Genomic DNA, 17,735 nt, shown 5'->3' with positions numbered 1-17,735 from the left:
GCCTGTACATTCACATGTCCACTGATTGCTTCCCCACAAAAAAAAAAGATACCTTAACACAATTAAGATGGGACACTGAGTCGGCTGTTCCCACTGCCTACTTTTACTTGCTACATAAAAGAATTGTTCATTCAGTGTACTCCCACACTTAGTTTAATTTTTGTGCTATTAATAAAGGGAGAAGTTATGCATTCAATTACTTTTATTTGCTTCAGACTCATGTTAAATATATACAATGCTAATTATGTACAAAAGTGTGCATGTTAAAAATTTTCAGGTTACAAACTTGCAAATCCTAGAAAAGTGCAAAATTTTAAAACATCTTCCACCATGCTGTACAAGAAAAAACCCATCATTAGCCAATATACACACTCTTAAAACATTGATCAAAACAAAGTAAGACATACAGTTTACTCTTAAAGCACCCAGAGGGGAAAAAGATATTGCACAGAAGACAGCAAGTTCATTACAGTGCCTGAAGGCTCATTTCTGAAAGTAGCTATTTCCAACACTCCTCAGACTTAACATTTAACTCATTAAAAAGGCATTTTTTGGCGTTTAAAGATCCATTTGTAATCATGTAATTGCACAATCTGTAAGAATTATCAGAAGATATGGTTAACTTTGCTGTAAGGCCTTTGCTTCCACCCCCTGATTAGCTTCAGTAAAAATTCATCAGGCAAACTGAGTAGCATCACAGGTTCCATTAGAACACTGACCAAAGGGAGGCAAGTCTCACATGCAGCATTTCTCTATTCTCCTACTAAGTTATCCTGCAGAATCGGAGTATGTACTGCAAGCTTTTCTTGAATTCTTTTTTCTCCCCATGGCTTTTTTTAAGAAACAGCTCACTGCTGCATATGACTAAAGTAGTACTGTCAGGTGCAAGACTTGCGTTCATTTTAAAGCTATTTCAAGGCAAAAAATATGGCTCCCTTGAGAGGAAAATACTGACTAGGTAGGAAGCTAAATAAACAAGTGGCCTCCAAGTTCAGTTAGATACATGATATATATGGCTGGATTTTTTATATTCCAATCTCAGAACACCTTAGCAGCTTTAAACCATAATATGTACTGACAATCATGCTTCTGGGACAGAAGATGTGTGATGAAATTATGCCTGTGCTGAATATAAGCATAGACCTGAACTCTGGAAATACCTGCCAAATCTCTCAAGTCCACTGGACAAAACTAGGAAGAACACACACTGAATGAACTCTATTGAAAACAAGTGAAACACCTATTTTATTTGGACCACTTAGGTAAACGATAACTAAAATAAAGACACACCAGTCTTCTTCCACAGATGCATGGCAAAAAGGTGAGTTAAAACTGAACAAAGGCTACCTTGGACTATGCACTGCAAGCAGTTTCTCGTGTATGGGGTGTTCCAAGACTGCAGTAAGGTGAATGGCACTCAACTGAAATGCAGAGCATGCTGTGGTGCCACTCAAGCACTTTTACATTCAGGCATCTGAGATCCATAACACTGAAGAAGGGAGCAATAGCATTTTACCAAATTTAAATGGTAAATTTAAATTTACTTTTAATAGTAGCTTTTTAGAAAACTTGCTTCCTTCAAAAGTATGTGCTTACAAGGGCAATTTAATAATGGTAAGATTGGCTCCTTGGAATGGAAGATATCTTCCAACCACTTCAGTTGACTTTTACACTGGCATACAATGAACCCACATGCATAGGATACCATGGAAACCTACTCTCCCCAAAAAGAGACTACCAAGAAGTGTCATGTTTGCAGCCAAAACCAACACAGCTTTTAAGCCAGAAAGCATAAAAAGACCTAGAAAGCATTGAAGCACATGCTTGAATTTCCCTTCAAATAAATACAACCCTATGTAGTACTTTCACATAACAGTATTTATTAGATCAGGCCCTAGGCTCACATTAGGATGTGCATTTATATGTGCACACTTTTTTTAAAATTCATTGAAAGGGAAAAAAACATTCACAGCACCTCAGCTCAGCATTTAACATAGTCAGCAAGGTGCCTTTAGCAGTGGAAGACAGGAATGTTTCAGGTGACAGTACAGAGCATGTGTCTACAGAGACTCAATATAGGAGCGGAAGAAGGTCAACATCTCTACACCCCTTCTAGCTCTAAAGCTCTCTACCATTCTATAATCTGTATATAGATACACATTTTCAACTAATTACACATACACAGTATTTGGTTCCTTTACTTATCTCTTCTAATGATTTTGTTAATAAAGATTGGGAAAGGTTTGCAAAGGACACAAGGAGGAGAAAGACATGGTTTAGGGAAGTGAGGTATACAGCTCCCATTGACTAAGGCAGGAGTTACCAAATCTGTGCATTACAAAAATAAATTTATCATTCCTGCAGGACTCTTTTAAAGAATTTTTACAGTGCAGAAATGTAGTTCTTTGCACTTATTTAAAGGACAAAGAAATACAACTTCCAAGGGGATCCTTATAAGACAGCAAATTTACCTGGCTATTTAAAGCCTGTGAAGACTGATAAACCTATTTTGTGATAATATTCATGATCTAAGGTATGCCAGAGAGGAAAAAGCTTGTGCAAATCAATATTGCAGATCAGCAAAACAACTGTAATATGGATGTGGGTGAGTTTGGGTTTTTTTTGGAGGGGAAGTTGTGGGGGTTGTGGGTGGTTTGGTTGGTTTAGTTGGTTTTTTTTTTTTTTTTTGTACTCTTTTTAATATCAAAGAATTATTTTCATAAGAAAATCTAATTTCCAAAATGTATAGTAACCATCAGGACAAATGAAGTTACTTTAGGACTGGGATTATTATGTTGTGCTGCTAAGGTCCATGGATGATAGAAGATGTGGTTTCTAAATAGCCTGTGAATGAGTAATGGATAAGTATTTTGGTTACATAAAAATTTGCCTAAGTCAGATTTCACTTTCTGTATGCTTGTATAGTTCAAACCCAGCAAAGACTAGATGGGATTCTTCACTATAGCTAAACAGACAACTAAAAATACTATCAAGAATTATAAGTAAATTGATTTAGAGAAATTTAGCAAACATTTTACTTGAAATAAAGGAGACATGTCTTCTAAATATCCTTTGGTACACTAGTTCAAAACTGTGCTACAAAGAAGTTAATACTGCTAACTACTTAATCTCATTTATATACAGGTATGAAAAGTAGGTCAGTTTTCAGTTTCTTTTAGATATATATTTACACTCCTACTTACTCATCTTCAAAGGTAAGCATATGTTAAACTTTGATAAATATTATTAAAGTTGTTGCAAAAGTTAAATATATGAAGATATCACAAAGAAGATCTTGACAAATGTAGTGCTATGAAATAAATGTCATTTAAGACTTGTTTGTTCTAAATTCCTCACTGGAAGTCTATAATCTCAAAACTTTACTTTTTACACTTAAACAAAACTTTGAACAAAACCAAAGGAGAATCTTATTTCACTAATACTACCTGGAAAATGGGATTTTAAGCTTTATTGACTTGAGGAAATCAAATAATTATGAAAGTCAGTTCACCAGTTCACAGTGCACTGCAAAAGAGGCTGCAATTCAACTGACTGAGAAGCTGATCAGAAGAATTATTTTCTGTTTTTAAACATTACTGTCTACTTTTAATGCAAATTAAACCTAAAAGAAACAACATACATACCACCTTATGCTTACACTTAGGACTAATTTTTTATTTAAAGCTGGTTTTAAACAAAAAAAAAGTGCAGAACTTCACAGCTATGGAGGTCCTTCCAGACAGCCTCTGGCAAGGAAACCAAGGTGTGATGGTGTACACCTCCCACCCCCAAGGACCAGATCTCAGATCCAAAGGCCATGGATGTTGCCATGCTACCTGGGGCATAAAGCAGCAGCTCAGAGCTCACCTGCCCCCTCCTCATTCTGCTGCTGCTGCTTTGTACTGAGCACAGACTAGCCTTGAGTTTGAGAGCCCAAGAACTTTCCACACTTAAACCTGTCTCAGGTATTTGTGATGATCACCCAGTGCTTATGATGCACTGAAATTATGGTATTCAAATGTCAAAGGTCTTAATCACAAGTTATTTCAATTATTGCAACATTATATTTTACTTAAACTGACACACTGCATTCATTATTCTTTAATATAGAAAAATGTTAATTCAGCTGTTGTATAAACACACCTAACCCACAACAGGATGTTTTCAAATGCGTATGCAAACCACTCTGTGCAAGTGACAACAAGAAAACTGTGCTCCCACCAAACACTACATACGACCTATCTCCCTTTTTCCACTTCATTCTCATAGCCTAGAACATGACAACTTCCTGCCCCCTTCCCCTCCAAATAAACACTTAGCCTTGTCTAGGCATTTAAGCACAACATTAATGAATATGCATTCATATGCATAAAACCCGTCAATTCAATGCCCCAACTGAGTTTTTTAAATCTCCCATAAAACAGAAATATCTCATATTCTGAGCTGAAATACTTCTAAACTAATCTACACAGATCTCCTCTGAAATCCCTTCTTCATGAAATCATAATGGACAAACATACTTCACATTCTCATAACAAACTTAATACTTCCACAGTATCCTTAGTATTCTTACTGGATAGGTAATTGATTAAAAATAGTATTTTTCACTTCTCTATAGCTTATTTGAAAATATGGGATCTGGGTTAATTTCCCTTTTTTTCTAAACATACATGGAGTATGAAAAAAACCACACTACTTTTGGAAGTTTAATCTTCTCTTGGCAAGTGACTCAAGAGAATAATTCTTATTCTCTCCTAACTTTCCAGACAATCCAGTCTGTCACAGTGATTAGGCAGAATATTGCAACTATGCATAGACCCACTTGTTCACTAATCTGATTTATTTCACTTACAAAAGTTAAGAAAATGCAACACAGCTTTCTTTACAAAGTACACCAATCAAGCATCAAGAAAGGGATTTTTTTCCAGTAAAGAAAGTGAGGAGAAATCAGTTTGAATGAGACTAACACAACTTGTAAAGATTATCCTTTAGCAGGGTAAGGAGATATTATTATTTTTAGAAAGTCAATAAATATTATGCTTAAAGTTAATGAAATGAGATTATACATTATGTTCCTCAGGTAGTTCAACTCCCCAGTCACAGGGAATATCTGATAACATTTATGAAAGATATAACACACATTCATTTCAATAAATAAATAAAAAATAACAAGAAAAGCAATGGTAGAGGGAAGAAAGGGGGACCCAAAAGGGAACATACTAGCTAACAACCCTTACACCTGCCTTGTATCTGTGCTCTCCTCACCCCATGGGATTTTCTTCTTTTAATACATACATGAATATACATATATACATACACAGACATATATACACATACACACACACACCTTTGCACACTGATATGGAAATTTATATTTTTCCCTCAGCACCCAGCTTTTCTAACAGTATAGGGTTTATCATTTCAATCAGTAACATTAGAAAAATATCAGATTGATAGGAAAATGCATACCCTTCTATCATCATGTACTGCTAAACACACAAAAAAAAAATCAGTAATGGCTTCTCCAAAACACAGTAAGAAATTTGATACATAAGGATCTGATATTTTCTTTTACCAGGTCTTAAATGCATTTTGGAAATGGATATATCATCTGTTTTCCCCTGTTTATTTTTACAGAAAAAAATATGGCTAACAACTGGTTTGGTGAACACCAAGCCAAGAAACAAACAGGTGTTATTTTTAATTGAATTGTGCTGCAATGTTGCATAATGATTCTGCAGTGGAAATTTATCTTTTGTTTGTAGAAGTTGCCTTACTAATGAAGCACATTGATATATGACCAATATAGATAATGAGTCTTCCTGGGTATTTCTGCAAGATGTTAAATATATAATGGGATTTCTTGGAGCATGTCTTAAGTTTACTTAACAATATAAATAATTTTCAGCAGCAATATTTCCTACCTCCTTTAGCTCCTTCACCACCTCCAACTCCTTTGAAGTTATTCATGTCTGTACTTAAAACAATTTCTGATAAAGTAGTGCAAAACACAGATGTTCCATGCAGAACAGCCTAAAATTGGAACTACACAAAAGAAGAGAGCAATAGCCATTTACACAAACAAACTGTAATAAAGTTCAATAGGCTAACAAAAGTATTGTGAAGGTCGTAACCATCATCTATTCAATTCTGAACCCAACCATTGCAACTACCAGAGTTTTAATTTACTGGGAAATACTCGTGCTGTCAAGGCAAAGCCAAATATCTTGTTTGTTATCATGGAGCATCTGGCCCTACTCAGCTTTAAATCAAATGCTACTTATCTTACATTCAATTAGTAATCTGGGGGTTTGAAGACTTGTGAGGGGATTGTTTGGGGTTTTTATAGCCCTCCCAAAACATAGTTTTAGCAGCTGTTGAGAGAGGGATTTTGCTGTGAACAAGTCAACACAGTTAAGGACAAATATGCAAGCAGGCTAACTTGCATGAGTATATATGCTTACTACTATACCTCCACCATAGGTTCTTCATCAACAAGAATCAAAGGGCTTCAGAATCAAAGCCCTAATTCCATATTTATACATCTAAAGTGACCAAAAGATTAAACATTTTTCTGGAATCCATGAAAGAATGTAGAAGCAGCAATCACTTGGAATCTTGAGTGTTATATTCAGTCTCTCCTGATGAAATCTGGCTGAGCCGTTTGCTTGATCCCCACAGCTTTCGGGAAAGCTGACCTGAGCGCATCTGTTTAAAAGTAATTCAGAGAAACAAAAGGAGGGGGAAGGGATAAGGTGGATAAATTAAAAAAGAATTCAGACACTGAATCTGGTGAAATGCAGACACTACAATGTACTGCATAAACAAAATATACCAACAAAAATGATTTAAAAATAAACTAAAAGTCACACTTAGGGATTATTCTTGAGAGTGACAAAAAAACAAGACACAAACCACTAACCACAGTCTTCTCTGAATTTGAGCAGCTAAAGGGATATTACCCACTAATGTGTTCCCATATGCTTAACCAAATGGCCTAGAAAGAGTGTTTAGATTGCTATTTTGATAGGAAGAGAAAAGAAGAGGTGAATGCCAAGCAAAAATGAACTAAATGAGAAGAAAGGACATTTTATTTTAGAGATTTCAAACAGAAACTGCTAGAAGCGGGGGAAAAATAGACAAGATGCAGGACAGTGACAGCAGAATAAAGGAAACAGAGAAAGGTTATCTCTTGGTGTCAAATTTATACAGTCTTCCAAAGATCCTGGGTGAAGTGCTCAGAGGAATGTTTAAAGCAGAAGTAATTCATAGTGAGTATTCCACAGAATAAGATGGATAACAAGCAACCAGAGGCCATATTAAATCCAGCACCTGGTAGGTCTACAATCCTACAATCTGACAACAGTTTGTAAGAAACTCTTCATTACCTAAGCACAAGGTTGATGATTGGCCAGTAGTGATCAGCCTGGCAGCTGATTAGATTCTGAACTTCCTTGCAGTTCAATAAATAAAATTCATGCCTTTACAAGTCTGAGAACAGCTCTTTGCAGTTACTACTACAAATGTTACCCGCTTCAGAGCTGTATCAGCACAGCAGCAGTGTTCTAGAAAAGACACAGCACTGACCAGGATTAACACTAACAAGTGGTAATTGCCAAGACTTCTGCAACACCCAAAACAGCTAAGTAAATGTTAAAAATACAACAGTGTTTATTATACTCCGTATTAGAAACTGTCAGTGCAGAAACACTAAAGGCCAATCCTAATAGCAAGCAGCATTTCACTTTCTGCACATTAAAGCAAGTCTGTGCTAAAGATCCAGTCCTTTGTCCTAAGGATCAATATCACCACTGAAAGCTGGAGCTGCAACACTGTCTTCTGTATACAGATAAAGTTCCAGGAATTAACACATTCCTTCCAAACTAAGTCATTCAACAAATGAACACCACACATACACACACTTTTCAAATATATTGATTGATGCCATTATAGAAAACTAGAAAATCTGTGACATAACGTTGTTCCTTATATGTTTGTGTTTAAAAAAAAAATCTATTTACACAGATATTAAGCTTGCATATCATCTGAACTGTAAACAGAAAGTTCTGGGAAAAAAGTCATTGGAAAGCCTCTGTAACCATAAAAGGAATCCAGTCTTTGAAACAACACTTTCTGCATAGTTAGAAAAATAGATGTGATTAAAAAATTAAAATAAGAAAACAAATGCCTTCAGTCTAATGATACACACAAATTTCAGCCAATAAAAGATCTTTTCTATGGAATAGGAAGCTTAGAAATGACAGTGGCTTTAAAACTGCTGTTACAACCATATGTTTAACCACATAATAATCAGCTCTTTTTCAATTCTACAATAGAAAAATCTCCCCTCTACATCCAGTGCAAGCAAAATCAGACTACCATGGTGTGAATGTTTTTTCAATATTAAACTATGTATCTCCTAGCAAGAACATTTAAAAATACTGACAAATAAAGTTGCTCTGTTTTCACATTTAAAATATAAAATTGAATTAATATACACTTTTCTGGCATGTACTAAAGATCATGCAAAAGTGATAATCACATTTTTGAATAAATACATAGCAGTACAATAGACATTGAGTTATAAAGATAATAAGCAGTTTTAAATAACTCAAGTACTTTGAAAGTCATGACAAGAAGTAATGAAAGCAAAAACTATGGTTTTGCACAAGAAAAATTTGGCATATCTATTTGAGAGATGGATGTGCTGTAACTGATATTGCATATGCAGGACCAACAAGTTTATATTCACGATATGGAGCACAAGCATATTGGGAACCTACAGAAGTGATTCCCTATGCCATTAGAGACTCTCAACAGAAAGAAGTAATACCTTCTTCCCCAATGTCAGTCAATGCATATTAAAATATATCTGATAGAAACCATAAAAAAAATAAATAAAGTAGCTTGCTCTCTTTCATTTTCAATTTTCTTCTGGAAAATTTTTTCATCAAGAAGAGGCTGACAACACTATCCCATTCAGAAAAGGTTAGCTATTATGACTTTGCTTATTCAGATGTGAGTGATAAAGTCTGGAAGTTAGTCCAGCTGAGCTTCCCATCTGCAATCCCTATACACCTCTCATTCTTAATCAGAACTTTCAGTAGAGCAGTTTCAAAAGTTATTTGTTTCCCACTGAAAACTGAAACTTGCTCTTAAATTTACCCTGCCATAGAGGAGACCTCTTGCTCAACTGGAAAGCAGAAATAAGTGAACTTCCCACTGTTCGGTAGAAAAAGTTCTTGATGGTGGGTTTTACCTCTGCCGGCTTGCCAACACCAACGATAATCAACTTGCCATCCTCCAAGCCAACAAGGATGTGGCTGTACTCTTTGGTGACAGAAATGCAATGGATTGGCAGTCTCATGGCTAATGGAGAGATGCTCAGACTCAGGCTGAAAAGAACAAAAATCACAGAGGAAAAGTACATAATGTATTTGCTTGCAATTTCTCAAGGATAAAACTGGCAGTTTCAATTATCTAATTGTATCCTAAAAATCTAACTGCATCCCAAAACAGAGCTTCAATAACAAGAACAGATGTGGATAGGTTAAGTCAGTAAGCTAAGACATTTTCACTGAAGAACAGTGACATTAGTCACACAGCTGCCTGAGTCACAAACATCCCTCCCATTCTGAGGAGCAATGGAGCTCTATAGAGCTAAGCAGTAAGTGAAGCTGAAAACCTGATGCAGAACTACATGAGGCTTTATCCTGCAGTTGCTGATGTCCCTGTGACTAATCACAGCAGCCTGCACACTGAGAGCTCCTCCTGTCAGTTCTAGGTGTTTAATTGGCATAAATGTCTGGCAAGAACGAGATCTGTTACAACCTCTCATTTTATCTTTCTCCACATCTTAGTTCCACCAAAACCATTTTTTTGGGTGGAACACAGAAAAAGCAACAGCTATCACCTATAGCACCAAGTAAAGTTTATTATACAGCCATTTCTCTATGAGCCTCCATATTTGTATCTCAGTAAAAATGGTGGTACGTTACCTGTAGAGATCCCGTATGGAAAGAAACCCCTGCAAGCTGCCCATGACAATGTATTCGCCAGTTACACACAGATCAGACACTTCCTCCTTCAGAGTCTCAGAACCCAGATATTTCCCATTGACAGAATAGAGATGTAATGCATTCTTATCCTGAAGAGATCAAAAATAAATGTGTCACAGAGGACTGACAGGATGAAGAGTGTTGTACTTCTATCTTTTGCTCATTAAAAGGCACTAAGCTGGCAACAACCCACAGACAATAACGCTAACAATAGTCTCCCTGTTGAATGACAAGAGTAGTGAGCCTGTACTCAATGTGTGTGGAGGTAAGGTCCTGAATGGAAGTTTTTGAAGCTACCCCTTGATGCAACATTGTAGTCCATTTAATAAATTCTAAATTCCCTGGGAACATTCATGGATTTAATAGACAGGTCCCAATTTTATAACTCTTGTTAAGAAAGAAGAAAGCAAGATTGCACTCATCTTCAGCTTTGCTACCACCCTCCTTCCCTCTCTTGCCCTCCTAAATCCAAAAGCAGAAGGAAACGAGCATATTTCCACAGAGCTAGATCCAGAAGCATTTTCTAGACAAGCCAATGACTTCTTGCTGGATGATAGATACAACAAAACCATCTTAAGTTCCTCCAGCCTGGCATAACCTTGAATCTCTTACCTCCCCATCTAACGTAGTTAGTATGCCTACATCATAGGTTTATTTTCCAAGAAATCACAACAGCTCTACCATTATTAAAGCAACTACACAGATCAACAGACACAACCTTATAGCTGTATCTCCAATCCCAAACTAAGAAACTCTGTGGACACCAAGCATCTTGCACCCAGAACATGCTGCTCTCCTTATAAGCCTCTGTTCCTGTGCACAGTGGAACTTGCTTCACCCCCTAGTTTTCCAGTCCAAAGTGGCTCTCCCAGGAGATTCATTAGTGTATGCCTGAGCATCTTCCTTGCAGGTGTTTGGAGATTTTAATGAAACTCACAGGAGCACAATATGCCTGTCACTTACCTTTAACCAAATTTCACTTGAATTGGCCAGCAAAATTAAAAAAAAAATGGAAACTGACACTGCACGCTTAGAAAGCCTCCTTACTACAGGAAATGAGATAAAGTTAGATACACTTATGATTAAAATCTTCAGAGACAAAACAGAGGTTTTCCACAAACTTAAGTACCTTGAGAGTGGTCTTTCCTTCCACACTGGTGTGGACAACTATATGGCCTTCCAAGGAGACAGCCAGATTGGGAACAGTCAGCAGGAGAGAACTCTCACAAGGTGGTCGCAGAGTCCTCACGTACTGACCTTTCCGAATAGTGCGGACAATGACAGTGCCGTCCTGCAGCAACCACACGTAGGGGAGTTGATATTCAGCAGGAGAATTATCACAACACTCAGCATTTACATACACAGGATGCAAGGAATACTTTGAATGCATTTCAATCCTTAATGGGAGATAAGGACTCCTGAGCATTAGGAACTCTGCACAGAGAAGCCTTCCCCTCAAGACCATGTACTATAGGCATACAAAAAAAACACCAAACAAGTAGGGCAGGAGGGAGGACAGGCAGCAAATCAGCCACTTCACAGGTCACATTTATGAACAGGCATTACATGGAGTACAAAGCCAGAATCCAACAGCCTGCCTGTGCAGTACAGTAAAACAGACCATGAACAAGTGGCACAGAACCTTCAGGGTTAACACAGCAGGGAAGAAACAATCAGAACACTGCTGCTATGAGAAGCTTAAAATCTCCAAGAAAGTCCACACACATGTGCAGAGTAACACCACATAGAAGGTGAGGCCGATGCTCTGCACAGTGGTTTGAGACAGTCTGATTTAAGCCTACAGCAAAGGGGATGGCACATATCTTCTTGATAAACAAGGCTTAAGAGAAAGATTGTGAAATAGTGACTTTTTTCTATTAGTCTTAATCAACTTCAAACACCTTGTATGGTTTGAGTTCAGTTGAGAAAAGGCAAAAAAAGGACAAGTAGGAAGGTGCTTACCCTGGATCCTGACACTGCCATATCCAGTTCAGTGCTGATGCCAACACTCGAAACTTCATCAGTGTGGCCATAAAGGATCTGTAATGGCTTAGGTGCCAGGCCTACAGGCACTCCTCCCTGAGAGTAATAAAAAGTGCAATAATACATTCTCTTGCAGCTGAAGGACAAGCAAAAAATGAACTTCTGGTATCTTCAGTACCAGTTGTGTAAGGTGTATATCTGACAGAGGTCAAAGCCAAAGGCAAGCTACACCACTCCAATATCAGTGTATTACCCTCTGTGTCAGCTCCTCACTTACTGCAATCCCACGAATGAATGAACATGTAGTTACTGTGTGAGTGTGAAAGACAATGGTACTTTGCTGACTCCTTCCTATCCCTGCAGGTGTCCAGGAGTGCAAGGACAACAGTGAGCAGGCCTAACAGGAGCTGTTCACCTACCCCATCAACACACTTGTTCTTCACCTGTGCATCTGGGCTTGTCCAGTTCTTAGAGTTTACCCTGGAATCAAGCACTATCTTCACAATCAAGATTAAAAAAAGTTAAAATTTACTTTTATTTTACTACAAATAACAAGAACTCTTTCCATTTTCCAAGGAAAAGGAAGCAAACAGCATTTCTCAGTGACTATCAGTAGTACAATACACAAAAGAAATATTGGAATAATGTTCATTAAAAATAGCAACGTTCCCACATAACAGCAGGGTATCACAGTTTTTGTCCCAGTGAGTGTACTGTCAGCATAAACAGACTTCTTCTCAAACCAGTTCTAAGGGAAGAACTGTCCTTAGAGAGAAGGTACTGTAAATAGTTCTACAGAGAACTATTTATTTTCATTTCTGTGATAAAGATTTGTTTGCAAATCAGGCCCTGAAAGTCTGAAGCATGCAGAAATACAGAACAAGTGTCAAAATACAGAAGGTGTCACTGAGAAGACAAGTAGAATGGAAATGCCAGTACACAGTCCATTTCTGCCACTTTGTAAAGACCAAGATAAAAGTCTCACAAGAAACATTTACTATGCATAAAACAGCATTTCTATATCTATTAATAAAAAATACATTTAAAATCTTAAGGAAAAGCACTTCTAAATAAAGACCATTTCCAGAGTGTGAGTTAACTTGCCATGAAAAGATAAACTAAAAAAATGTCCAACATTCATCACCACTTGAGACAAAAAGCTACTTGTATGAGCCCTAAGGTCTTACTTTTTTTGACCATGCACTGTTACTACAAAGTACTTCTTTACAGAATTATAAATACTCCCACCATAAAGACAGCTTCCACAAAAGCACATGCAGTAATGCACCACTCTACTGCTTTAATGTGCTGACTTTAGTTCCACAATAAGCACAAGATGACTTGATGAAATCTACTGTCCAAAACATTACAGCTTTCCTCAGCAATTAATCCTACTTGCATATCTTATATGCAGCAATCATAAATTAGCATTTAATTGCATAATGATGGAAACAGCTTCAGATTTTGAGTGTAAGTACACACATGGATTACACAAGTACTTTCAGTGTGTGAAAGCATGAGACCAATATTAAAGAACTTTCAAATGCCAGTGCAAATGCAGATAATAGACAGTGCTGCCTTTGCTGTAGTCATCAATACCCACCACAGAGAAAAGGCAGTACTAAAATGCAGCTAGTAGGAGTGAACAACTGCCCAGAAATGTAAAATTCTTATTTTCCTGCCCTGAAAATTATCTGTGAAATCTTTAAGGAAGCCTCTAAAATAATGTACTTCAGCTATATAGTAACTAATATGTATAGTACTACCGAGAAGACAATGAGAGTAAAATTACTAAGCAATCTTATGCACTATCTTCCCTACAAACCTGAAAATAAATCAATAGCAAAACAGAGGAAAAAAATACATCCAGAAACTGCTTCTGAGTATGCCTAAATAACCCACCTGCTGAACTATTTGCCATATCATGCAGGTAGTATCTCTGGAGCCTGAAATTAAATTAATTCCACAGTGGTCTATTGCCAAGCAGGTCACAATATCTAGACAAAGAAAAGAAGACAAAGTTGTCACATGGGCAATTAAGACTAATTTCCCACAGGCTGACAATGTGGATACAACTTGTCACAATGTATCCTGATTTGCAGTCAGCATGAAATACTCTACTGTGGTAAGGGCTGGTGATACTATTAAACAATTACATCATCATACAGCCAAATGTACCCACTTGACACATTCAGCGTTGCTACCTAAAAATAGCAGGCAAGCCTTATTTTGAAACTACATCAAAGCACCAGTCCAATGACTAAAACTGCTCAAGTATTTATGTATAATCACAATTCAAGCATTCTTCTGTTCTTACACTGCCATTCCTTTACAACTGCTACACTTGTGTGCCCAGGGGACGTGGCTCTATTCTGGGAACACCAAATAACACACACAACCGTTTTCATTTCCCAACACAGAGTGACTGACCCATGTGCCTGATGTGCTGTCCCATCAGTTTGCCTTTCGTAAGGGATGTCACTCGGATGCTGTTGTCCCAGTGTCCGCCACTGAAGAGCAGCTTTGCGTCATGGGACACTGCAAACAGCTTGGAGGTGATCTCCAGCCCTGGGGCAAAAGGACCACTCATGCTGCGCTGTGTTCTGCAGGCAAACGAGCAGCAGTTAACAGTAATCTGGGATCACATCCATGTTTTTTGCACTTCCTCTGCCTTTAAACATCAGTAATTAAATCTATCTATAGAAGAGGCTACACCCATGGAAAAACTCTCACTGCCACCAGTGACTGGAAGCAAGATTTCATTTAAGATTTTTTCAGCCTTTTACACAATTGGGTAACTCACGTCCCTACTAAGCACTGTAACATTAAAGACAAAAAGAAATATTCTAAAAACAAAAAACCCAAACTTGCCAGATATACCTATGTATTACTATAGCTTAAGAATGTATGAAGACAATCACAGATTACACAATGAACTTTTATGATTGAAAATTAGAAGTAGCTCTAAGAATGAAGCCTGAAATGCCACTTACATAACTCTACTAGAAATGCTATTACAGATTAGAGGCAATGTTACTGAACATCAGAAGATGCATTCTTAGGTGAAAACTCAGACAGTGAAAACAGTATTTTCACTCACTTTCAACAACTACTGTATTTCATTATTTTAGATGCATTCATCCATACCTGCCTCAAAATTTGCTTACTTGGGATTTGTCACTGTTGTATCTTTGATGAATGTGAAATAGTTGGAAATATTTTTGTCATAAGGCAGCCAACCATGAGTTCCAATAATGCAATTCAGACTTGCTGTTACCTAAAAAAGTTTAATGAAAATGTTGATGAAACCCAGAGGTTTATTTTCTGTTTGCCTTGATGCTAATGGAGCTTGCATAAAGTCCAGCAGAGGCTTCTTGAAAACCTACCACATGGGAAAAAGGACATGCACCTCTCCCTGAACAAACAAGTCAATAAAAAATCCCACTCAGATGAGTTAATCCACACATGGTACATAGAACCACATTAGAATAGTCTATGTTCTACATAGGTTAGAGAAGTTGGGGTAGGAAGGATGGGAGGAGACAAACACTAAAAATCCCCGTCAACCAAACCCTCTCCAACATTTAATTACAAGTCAGTCATTTAGTTTAAGCTACTGCTTCTTTTCTTCTCTGAGTACTAACTGTTAATAGTAAACATATTAACATAGGAAGTTTCATTTCTGATGAAGTAACAAAGCAATCTAAATATTCAAGGTCACTTTCATTAGATATTTATGAAAAACACAAGGAGAATTTTAGATGTGTTCAAATAACCTATGAAAGTACCACATGAAGCCAAGACAATTTTGATACACAAAATAGAAATATTGGAATATTCTTTCCTGCAAAACAGAGGTATTATTGCACTGGGGCCAGTGTCTAGGCCATATATACAGATACAAATACAAAACCACTGTTCTCCTTTCATTATTTGGTATCTGCCATAGTACAAGATCATGTGCTAGTGCAAGAGTTAGTTTTAGGAACAGTGCAGGCCTTTGCAATGTGCATGGTACTGTTTAATATACAGGTATGGTACAGTTTAATATTGGAAAGCAATGACAATGACACCATTAATAACTCAATGCTGTAATTTTAAATCTGGGCTGCATTGCATTAGCAAATTGGTTGTTGCATGGAAGTTGATCAAGTGGCAACTTACAATATGCCTCACTATAATTTACAGTCATATCTCATCAGCTCTTAAATGCCATTCAACAAATCAGCCTGGCTTCTCCTTGGAAGATAAATATTTAACTTAACCGACATTTGCTATAGGTTAAAGGAACACATTTGAAGAGGAACAGTTAAATATTTCCCTACAAGCTGCATTAAAAAAATAAACTCACTTGACTATCTGCAGTTTAAGAACTGTATTGACACACGCAACTCACCAAGATCTCTGGGCTTCCCTGAGAAATAAAGGAACGTGACTGATTCCTGGGGACAACAGCTTTGACAATGGGCACACCATCACTAATTCCCTAGGAGAAAGGACATAGGTTTGATCTGATTATATCCAAAAGCTAAAGGTAAAACCTAGAACCTGTAAAGAGTAAGATGCAAAGCCTCTGGAATCAGTGTCAGACCTGTCGAGCACCCTAAAGCATTGGCACACAACCCATTCAGTTTGTGCAGGTAAGCTTCATCACAAACACTGCAAATGAAACCCTGACCCCAATCGGAGTTTAACTACCAAGTTCAGTGAGTCCTCACACACCACCAGTGAGGTTTGCAGCTTTCTTGGTGTAGTGACTAATTTAATACTCAAACAACACCCACACAAGCAGCCAGCAGATTTATGGGATTCAACCTCTATGAAGCCAACTAAAAAGACAAAGCTCATTTAATACACATTGCATTGTAAAATATTCTCTCTAAATCGGAAGCAAGTTTATTTCCATCTAGGTTGTGACCTTTTGTTTCAAGTACATCAAATTTCAGATTAGACTTCAAACAATTTCAAGTAACACATCTACCTCTATGAAGAAAGACTTCAGCTCAGTGAGGTGTTGAAAGAGATTCAGAGTAGAGGTATCACTTTTAGTTAGTCTTTGTACTACCTCTTCTGCTGATAGCCTTTGTGGATGGGGCTCCTAGGAGGCAATATTTGGAGTGACAAATTAGACTAGTTTAACAATTTGTTCAATGCACATGAGATACTCAGAATCTTAATGGGAAAACAGTCTTAAATACCTAATATCTCTTCTCAAAGAAAATTAATTTATTTTGAAAATGGATTCTTTGGTAACGTGGCAAAGATTTAATGTTGCTAAAATTACAAACCATTACCTTAAAAATCATTGTTTTTTTCAGAAGTCCCTGTAACTCAGTTGCATTTAACTACAAAGGTCTGGGAGGGAGCAAAAAAGCAGTACCTTTAACAGCTGACAGGGAGTTTGCCCAAAATTGTTTATCATCCCTTCTAAAGCCTTCCTTTCTTTCTCATCTGTTAAAGCATCCAAATCCACAGCCCCTGGATCACAATCAGAACGATGAAGAGTAGGAAAAAAAAAAAAAAAGACAATCCAAACAACTTATTAAGAAACAATATGGTCAACTTACTTTACCTGGAGCTTTACGATCCTTTACCCCTAGAAAAGCCCCAGACAATGCCTCCATTTAAACTACAATCTGAAAACTCCACTCTGCACGTGGAATTTTAACTATATCTGTCAGGGCAAGAATTGCA

The 17,735-nt window shown here is 37.2% G+C and overlaps 1 protein-coding gene across 9 annotated transcripts in view; it reads right to left on the bottom strand.

Annotated features, from left to right (window-relative positions):
* Positions 1-184: 184 nt before the first annotated feature.
* The window catches only part of NBEAL1 (neurobeachin like 1), a 91,356-nt gene continuing 73,805 nt past the window's right edge, over positions 185-17,735 (bottom strand). For 5 of the 9 annotated variants that reach the window (XM_085585181.1, XM_085585180.1, XM_021531335.3 and 2 more), the window contains 10 exons: positions 17,422-17,519; positions 17,023-17,139; positions 16,438-16,527; positions 15,209-15,318; positions 14,472-14,644; positions 13,944-14,038; positions 12,021-12,137; positions 11,188-11,349; positions 9,999-10,147; positions 7,074-9,395 (listed from right to left, as the gene is read on the bottom strand). In XM_085585181.1, coding sequence (XP_085441307.1) covers positions 9,122-9,395; positions 9,999-10,147; positions 11,188-11,349; positions 12,021-12,137; positions 13,944-14,038; positions 14,472-14,644; positions 15,209-15,318; positions 16,438-16,527; positions 17,023-17,139; positions 17,422-17,519 — 1,385 coding nt within the window. In that variant the 3' untranslated portion in view covers positions 7,074-9,121. Of the gene's footprint in view, positions 6,709-7,073; positions 9,396-9,998; positions 10,148-11,187; positions 11,350-12,020; positions 12,138-13,943; positions 14,039-14,471; positions 14,645-15,208; positions 15,319-16,437; positions 16,528-17,022; positions 17,140-17,421; positions 17,520-17,735 lie in introns of those variants that run through there. The other 4 variants (XM_077785109.2, XM_021531337.4, XM_085585184.1 and 1 more) reach the window with 3 other exon arrangements.

This window comes from Lonchura striata, chromosome 7 (assembly GCF_050655825.1).
Source record: "Lonchura striata isolate lonStrDom1 chromosome 7, ASM5065582v1, whole genome shotgun sequence".
Taxonomy (NCBI): domain Eukaryota; kingdom Metazoa; phylum Chordata; class Aves; order Passeriformes; family Estrildidae; genus Lonchura; species Lonchura striata.
This window is presented reverse-complemented; position numbering and strand designations above follow the sequence as displayed.